The 9162-nt window shown below is 42.5% G+C and overlaps 1 protein-coding gene across 1 annotated transcript in view; it reads right to left on the bottom strand.

Moving 5' to 3' along the window:
- Nucleotides 1–9162, bottom strand: part of PLEKHM3 (pleckstrin homology domain containing M3) — a 45725-nt gene that overhangs the window by 17020 nt on the left and 19543 nt on the right. Inside the window, exon 3 of the mRNA XM_029933278.1 lies at nucleotides 4389–5310. Within this exon, the coding sequence (XP_029789138.1) occupies nucleotides 4389–4992 (604 nt within the window). The 5' untranslated portion in view covers nucleotides 4993–5310. The remainder of the gene's footprint in view (nucleotides 1–4388; nucleotides 5311–9162) is intronic.

Raw genomic sequence — 9162 nt, 5'->3', positions numbered from 1 at the left:
TAAAGAAACACTCAGGGAACAGGGAAAAGTTGAGGAGTGATGCAAAATTACCTCAAATGATTGCCAGCTTCAGACAGACTACAGAGCAAAGCATAATCGCTGCACCAGGCTGAGTGCTCACCCAGCAGTGGTCAGGCTCCTCCGCAAAGGGGATGCTAACAGCGCCTGTGCAACCCTGAGTCCGAGACATATCTGAATACTCCTCCACGGCCACGGCAACATTCTGCCAATGCCAGGGGCCACTTTACACGCTGGAACTGTTTGATTTTCTCTTATCACAAGGATAGTGTGGGGCAGCCTTTGAGATGAAAGCAAATCTTCGGTTTTCACTGCTGCTAAAGAGCTTCAGAGAGAGGATGTGCAAGGTATGAAACGCTAGATGATGGCGTGAGGCCCTCAGAAAAGATGCTGGGAGGTTTTTTTCTAGAAAGACATGAACTGGCGAAAAAGGTTATTGGTGTTAATTATGTTATCAGAATTACATCTTTTTCATTCAATTCACATCTTAAACAATTTATTTGAGCATAAACGATGTTCAAAGTACCACATTAAGTACTGAGGATGAAATGGTGAGTAAGAAAGAGTCTCTTCCTCAGTGACCAGGAGACAGTAAACAGCTGATCTCAAACCAGTATGAGAGAGGGAATGAATGGTTTACTTTCCACTCACAAACCCATCAATAATATGAGAAAATACAGTTCAGGAAGACCAAGTGAAGAAATATTTATCATGAGGCCATTTTATAAAAGAGACCACACCAGGGAAAAGTAGGAGCCATTGATCATGTTTACTTTGATTCTCACTGATGAGTTTCAAATTCAATTAGTAATTGTAATAATATTATCAAATGTTCAAGATACCTATTAGGTGTTTACTAAAGTGCCAAACATGGTTCTAAGAAGCACTTTGTATTTTTTTTAACCCACTTAATGCACACAAGGTATTTAAAGTACTATTACTATCTCAAGTCCTGTGGCGGTTGTGGTGGTGAAAAAGGAGGAGGAGGGAAAAAAGGAAGAAGTGGCAGAAGGAAGAGGAAGAAGAGGAAAAAGAAGAGAAAAAGAAGGAAGAAGGGGGAGGACGTGGGAGGAGGAGAAGGGAGAGAAGGAGGAGAAGGAGAAGACACACCAGAAGACCTTCATACAGGCTTGCCCATCAGCAAAATAGATGGCATTACACCCAGCTGCCCACTGCTCTCATTAGACCAGAATCTGATCTGCTTTATACTCAAAGTGGCATTTTATCCTTAGTAAGGCTCAGAACCCTGTTTACTCATCACCAAATGAGGCAGACGTCACAGAGATCCTACCTAATGAAGAAGATCTTCGGGTTTATTTCCATGGGAGGAAAGAGAAGGGATGAGGGAGGCAGAAGAGGAGGAAGGGGAGGACACGGAGAAGAAGAACCACTTCTGGTGAGTCTTCATACTCAAGGGGAGCTCAGAAAAAGAGCTGGGGGGAGGGGGGAAATCAACTGAAGAAACCACAGGATCATGTAGTAATCAAGCCTATAATTAAGGGAGTGACGGGGATAGACACAGCATCAAGTTGACCTCCTCAAAAGAAACCCATTTGACTAAATTTTATTTCTTCTAAGGAGCCCCCAGACTCTTATGAACACTTGTTAATTTTTAGAACAGTAGGAGCAGATGAGAGGATGAAGGGTCACTTTTGGACACCGTGAATTGGAAGAGCCTGTGGAACATTCCAACAGAGATGTACACCGAGCAGTCAGATATGCGAGCCTAAGGTAAAAAGAGAGGTCTGGCCTGACCCTAAATCTCCAGTCAAGATACTACACTATCTCCCTCTGCTGTTTGGGCATATTTCTCCAGGAGAAACGATAAGCTATTCTTCAGTTTGGGTGACGAATTTCAAAGGTTTTCAAGTACACTTTACTGAAAGATCTTGGCTGACCGTGACTAGCGTGCATTTGTGTGTTGGCACATCCCTCCCCCTGCCATGAGAATTATGGTCACCAGAGTGGGGGGCCAGCCACATATCTAGAACCCTTCTCTATCCCCAGCCTGAGAATGCATCGTCAGTGGGTACTCACTGCTTGCCCCTGCCCTTCACCTGGTGAGCAACACAAGCATGATTTCTCTTGCCAGTTCTCCAGAGTGAAGAAAGAAAAGGTATTAGGAGCCTGACATTCCACTTGCCCAACTTTGCTAATTCCTGCTAGGATATATATCCCAAGGACGATCAAAAGGTGGCCAGATTACATACTATATCAGTACCTACAAAGGCCATCTGTTGCAGTATACTTTTCAAAATACCATTCAGACATGTATTTCAACACAATTTAGAATTCAACTTTTTAAAAAATTGAGAAAAGGGGTGCCTGTGTGGCTCCGTCAGTTGAACGTCTGACTTTGGCTCAGGTCATGATCTCATGGTTCATGGGTTCAAACCCCACATTGGGCCCTGTGCTGACAGCTAGCTCAGAGCCTGGAGCCTGCTTCGGATTCTGTGTCTCTTTCTCTCTCTGCCCCTCCCCTGTTCATGCTCTGTCTCTCAAAAATAAATCAATGTTAAAAAAAAAAAAAACTTTTAAAAATTGATAATGAAAAAATAATAGTCATAGGCTGTCATACACTCAAGGTTCCTTTGGAGAAGCTAAGGAAGCTTGGCTCTTGCATTTATAATCCAAATAGGATAGGAAAACTAAACCTGGAAATATGACATCCTCTTAGCTTGGGTTATACCAGGGTTTTAGAATGGTTATGGTGCTTTACTGATAAAAATCGATGAGAACTCTAAGAAACCAAAAATCAACAGAGGTTATTTGTTAATCAACGAGTAAACTTGTTTATACACGAGCTCAAGGCAAAGCTCTCATTTTGCCAGGCACCAGGGTCAGAGCAACTTGTTTGTCCCCTAGTATCTAATCAGTTGCCAAGTACTGTGCTTTATAATGTCCTTGTCTTTTTACTCCCATGGTCACCACCCTTGGCTAGATGCTATAGAGGACTGGTGAAAGTCTAGGAGAAAAGAAAAGGAATTATAAGTCATAAATTTGAGTGGGAAGAGAGAAATATTTTATTTTTCTTCATTTAAGTTTTTATTTAAATTCCAGTTATTAACATACAGTGTAATATTAGTTGCAGATGAACAATGTAGTGATTCAGCACTTCCATACAACACCCAGCGCTCATCACAGGGACCCTCCTGAATCCCCATCACCTATTTCACCCCCTTCCACCCCCCTCCCCTCTGGTGGTCATCAGTTTGTTCTCTGTAGTTAAGAGTCTAGTTCTTGGTTTGCCTCCCCTCTCTCTTTTATCCCCTATGCTCATGTATTTTGTTTCTTAAATTCCACATATGGATGGATGAGAGAGAATATTATGCTAAATAAAATAAGTCAGTCTGAGAAACAAGTATTTTAAAAGGATAGATTTGAAGTGGATGAGAAAATAATGTAGCACCTCACAGGCAGGAACAATGCATTTCCTGAATAGACTTACTACACTATATCTCTGCTTCAAATTATACTTAGAAACTAAATTTATTAATTAAAATATTAAATGTATCAATGGAATGCCAAGCAAGGATAGAGATTGAAGTAACACTAAAATAGCAGTTAAGTACATAAAATACTCTTCCCAATTAATTGAGAAGAAGCCATCTAAAATAAAGGTTGAACAGGAATGACAAGAATAGATAGCCTGTATAAATGAAGTTATCTTGAAAGAAAATGCTGGGGGAAATGAAGCCAGAATCCTGACTGAGGGTCCTCTACGGTGACCCCCTTTCTGCATCTTAGTATCTTGAATGGTCCGGCCGAAGCTCCATGAACCCTCATTATCTCTTCCTGAAGCCCACCACACTGTCTTCTCCTTCCTCTGTTCTCTAACAGTCACTGTCATTTGCTCAGTGAAAGAAATCTCAACAACATAAAGTAAAACAAAAGCTCCCTCACAAATATTTCAGTTGACTACTACTTTCTCTCACTGCTGGTGCCTTCTGGAGTGTTTGTTAGTGTCTGATCCCCTCAGCAAGTGAGAAGTTCCTTAAGGCAGGGACGGTGTCTTTACACATCGTTAAACCCTTCCTCGCACAAGGCTATGCCCAATGTGTGATCTGACAAACCTCTACTGATGTGAATAAGCAGTATCATACTCTGTACAAAGGCAAGTACTGTGTGAATTATGAGGCTGTGCAGATTCTAACACACAAGACTTGACCACAGTTGCCTTTTCACTCAGCACTTCTTACGAGGATACCAAGACGGAGGCTTGAGGTGAAGTGCGCAAGTAAATGGAAGAGGGAGCTCAAGCAGGCAAAGCCAGACGAGGACACTGGACAGCACACTTCTCATGAGGTAAATGTAAGAGAGACAAAGGACAATCAACAACTGCTCAATAGCAGTCGGACAGTGAAACATACCAGTGTTTCCTTGGGCGTCTTCTACCTTGCTGGGCGAGGACGACAGAAAGGGCGGCCTGGGGAAGTGAGGGCCCTGGAAAGATGATGGCTGCTGCCGCGGCAGGGGCATGGCTTTGAGGACCAGCCTCCAGTCCACTTGGGTAATATCCGACCTTGACCGCGCATGCCCTGGCTTGAAAGTAGAGGTCTCGTCCAGTAAGTCATTCACGGATCGAGGTCTGTCCCTCCGACGCTGACAGATGTTGAAAAAGTTAAAGGTGGATGCTTCTTTTTGTTCCATCCAGGAAAGGTTATCCGGGGCTGTCCCTTTCTGAACCACAAACTGTTCTTTGGCAGGGAAGACATTTTGAGCTTTGGTTTCTAAGAGCCTGCTCTTACAGTGGTCCCAGATCAAGCCCCCCTTGCCCAGGGAGGCGACACTTCTGAGAGCACCATTGTCTGTGATGGTACTTAGTACCTCGTGCCCCACCAATTCAGGGACTTCCTGAATCCCATAAACCTCAGCTTGCTGCACAGCCTTTTCTAGCTTACTATCAAAAGTACTGAAGAAATCCTCGGTAACTTCCAAGGCGGGGCTGATATCATCCACTTCCAAAGCCTCCATGTCATAGGCTCTGGGAGCTCTTAGGTCCTAAACTGGCTCAGGAAAGGGCTTTCTGAAGTTGCACCCAGACAAAGAGGGGAGCCTCGGCAACAGAGTCCTGGAAACAACTGAAGGAAACCTTCATTCGACTGCCGAAACCAGGCCAAGAACAAGCGTAGTTGATGTTTTTTCAGTCATTAAAAGCATTTGCTAGTGGCTCATGGCTATTAGCAGGAGTACGGGGAGACAAACGTTCCTTTGAGATGATTCTTCATTGAGAGCTCTGTAAAGACAACAGGACGTGGTTGTCAACGCAAGGCCTCTCCAATCCTTAATTTCCTGGAAGAAAAGAAAGAGCACAATGTCGGCACATGTTCACTGTATTCCAGAGTACAAGTACTCTGCCCGGCTATTTCCCCGTCTCTGCAGCTCTTCCGCGGTAGTCATACCCAAAGGTGGACAACACCTGACACAGAGAGGCTCCACTGTCAAGAGCACACATCACTACCAGCTTTGTGTCAGAACTCACACAGAGCAGAGTGGAGCACTTGATAAGGGGAATTAAGGCCAATAGCTTTCACTCAGACAGAAAAGCCTTTGAGCACAGTTGTGCAAAGACTGTTCTGGCAAATTTCTGTGATGTGCTGACCTAAACTAGGAAGCAATGAGGCTAAGAATTCTGTGTCTGGGCCTATGTCCTAATCAGTCTAAAGTTGTAAGTCCACAAGTCCTTCTACAAACTTTGAAAACACTGATGGTGTATCAGGCTAAAAAGTTCAAGTGGAAGGGGTGCCTGGGTTGCTCAGTCGGTTGGGCATCTGACGGGGGCTCAGGTCACAATCCTGTGGTTCCTGAGTTCCAGTCCCGCATCAGGCTCACTGCTGTCAGTCCTAAGTGTCCGCTTAGGATCCTCTGTCCCCCTTTATCTCTGCCCCTCCCTCTCTCTCCCCCTCAAAAATAAACATTAAAAAAAAGAATTTTCTAAAAAAGTGCAAGGGATAAGGACAGAGGGAATCTCTGCCCTTTTCTTAAACCCAAATGTGACTGTGTCTGTGCTTCCCAGGTGTGGATTACGTAATACCTAATGACTGCCTCTGGACTACAGAATTCCTCCGCTCATCTTGAAAAAGAGGCTTTATTCTCAACTCCCTAAGGCTTTGAGGACTGGCTTAGGAGTCCAGGTCCATTCTCAGGGCTGGGCAGAAAATATCCTATGTGAGCACTAACTCATTCTCTGGGAAAGGCTGGCTCTCCAAGCGCAGGCCAAATTAGACAGACCTTGACAGTGTTGCTGTCCAATATGGTAGACATTAGCCATATATGGCGATTTCCATTTTAATTCATAATAAAAGTCAAATAAAATTTATCAATCATACTCTCACATCTCATGTGCTCAATAGTCACATACACCTTTGCATTTGTACCATAAAATGAACGAAGAAACAAAACAATTATGCAAGGGCTTTTTGCCCTTAACAACTTACAAGTAGGTAAAATTAGGCAATTAGCAATACCTCTGCATGCTGCTGCAAAGGTTCATAGATGAGCTTTTTTTGGTTTAAAAAGGCACAATTGTATGGTTAATTAAAATCATTTTTAGCACTTAAGTCATTAAACCATTACATTTAAATCAACAGCACCATCTACATTGCTCACTGTATGTAAATTAAACTAGTACATAGAGCCTTTTATTTTAAAATGTGTCAAGAGGTTTGCAGTTCCTAAGAACTCTGTGGTGAACCTCCTGTAATGTGATAATGACTATGAATTTGTCTATATTTTATAGTTTGATACTTATTATGTTACCCCTCATGAAGCCAGGCACTGATTGACTTTTAGAGATAAATACCAGTTATAATATTTTTCTAGTTGCACATAGTTTCTTTTCCTGTGTTTACAGTGAAGCCTTGAGCCTTCTGAATTGTGCAACAGGGTTTCACCACTTCTGTAATTTTGAAAAATGGGACTTTTCAGTTTTATCTTCTATAACAGAGGCTATGAAAAAGAAATACATAATAAATTTTAAAACTTTTAGTTCTTGACTAAAATTTCAGATGAACATAATAAAGTATATATATATTTTTTTTAAAAAGCGAAGTGTGGCTCAGTCGGTTGAGCATCTGATTCGCGTCAGGTTGGTGAGTTTAAGCTCCACATTAGCTTGCTGCTGTCAGCTCGTCAGTGCAGAGCCTGCTTCAGATCCTCTGTTCCTCTCTCTCTCTCTGCCCCTCTCCCACTTACACTCTCCCAAAAAACAAGTATTTTACTAAAAAAGGCCCCAAATGGAGTCACTTGTGCAGAGCCCCATATCAGCAAATCAAGACCTAACATCTAATCTCATTGCACTTTCCGCCTCTTCCAGGAATGTAACCTTTAACCAGTCAATCTGGAATTACCAGATCAGCACTAGTGAGGTTATCTGCCTAATAGATTCCTGCCCTTCCCCTAGAGAAAGGTGACCTTACTTGAAACAAGCCATTCTTTGTTAGAAACTTGAGTTTTCCCAGCCCTTCTGCCTATAAATGCTCTCCATTTTGTAGAGCTTTCTAATTACAACATGGGATGTCACCTGATTCATGAATTATTAAATACAGCCAAATTGATCTTCAAGTTTACTCAGCCAAATTTTGTTTTTTTAACATAAGTTTCCCATTTTATAAAAGATGCATCAAAGTGCAAAGCAGTTAGTTATTTGACTAAGATTATATTATGCATATCGCTTTTCTTAGCCAGTGTTTAAAATTCAGTCTTTAATCATACTAGAAAGAGAGGGTAAATACCTTCAAAGTGTTTTTTTTTTTTTTTTTAAATCAAAATGTCTGGAATACACTCTTGGTGCCACCTGTTTAGATATTCCTAGGCTGGTTACAAGCATATAACCATTTATGGCCATCACAGCTAGCTTGTAGATCACTTCTACCCCACACATTCTACAACCATAGACCTCTAGACAAAGAAAGGAACTTTGAAGTCATCCTTCCAACCCCAATCTTTCATAGAAGGAGACACCGAGGCCGAGACATTATGAAATCACATGGACACTTCTGTATGTATGGAAGTCTTCAAAAGAAGGTGCCCTTTGAGTCAAGCCCAGAAAAGTTAGAAGGTATTTGCTTGGATGGCTAGGAAAAAATTAGAAAGCATAAATTACATTTTGATTAGCAAGGGATTTTTAAGTTTATTAAGTGACTTTCCATAGGCAGTGTGGTGAGCAATATAGTGGGAAGGGTCTGAGCTCTAGAGTTAGCTTAGGGCTCAGATCCCAATTGTCTCCTATTAGCTATGTGATCTGGGGCATGAGTTCCCTGACCCACACCCACTCCACCCCAAGTCCTTCTCTAGGCCAGCCTATTCTTCCTATTCTAGGAATTTTGATTTTCATGATTTAGTGCTTTCCATTGCCTCTGTTTAGAACTTATGCAACTGCTCCCTTTCCTTTCCAATGGAAATATGCCTTTACCCTTCCAAATATACCCTAGAAACTTCTACTCTTCTCTCTGTGACCCAGTACTCTCATGCCACTCTTCCTGTTCTCCCTCCACTCCATCACACAGGCCTTTTAGTCCTTCCTTAGAGGTTTACCTTTTTGACCTCCAGGCCCAGCGACAAAGCTGTTCTCATTGCTAGATGGGTTATTCCCTCCTTCTCTCTTTTGCACTTACCTAATATTAGCCAAATTATCCTTCAACCTAACATCAAGTGACAGACCTGTATTCTCTAAATAGGGACACAACAAAGTCTGTCCCATATGATTTTCTGCAATGAGACCCTGTCACTCCCCCCTCAAGAATTTATTTTATTCTTCTACTCCCTTGAATCTGGGCAGGACTTGTGATGTTTTGATCAACAGAGTGTGGCAGAAATGATGTTGTGCCCTTTTGAGGTATAGACCTTACCTGGCCCAGCAGCTTCCTCTTCCTATCTTTTGGAGCTCTAAGCTGATACCTACGAAATGAGGCTATCTGCTAGAGAGGACACATGATGCATCAGGGAGGCAACAGGCATGTGAGTGGAGCAGCCCTCCTGGATGACAGCCCAGTTAAGCTTGCAGAGGATTCCAGACCCAGTCGGTATCTAACTGCAACTCTGAGGAGCCCCCAAGCGAGAAGTGTCCAGCTAAGCCTAGTTAACCCAGAACTGTGAGAGACGATAAGCTCTTTTAAGACACTAAGTTTGGGAGTACTTTGTCAC

The sequence above is a fragment of the Suricata suricatta genome, chromosome 3 (genome assembly GCF_006229205.1).
Source record: "Suricata suricatta isolate VVHF042 chromosome 3, meerkat_22Aug2017_6uvM2_HiC, whole genome shotgun sequence".
Taxonomy (NCBI): domain Eukaryota; kingdom Metazoa; phylum Chordata; class Mammalia; order Carnivora; family Herpestidae; genus Suricata; species Suricata suricatta.
The sequence above is the reverse complement of the archived record's forward strand: the minus strand, read 5'-3'. Positions and strand labels throughout refer to the sequence as shown.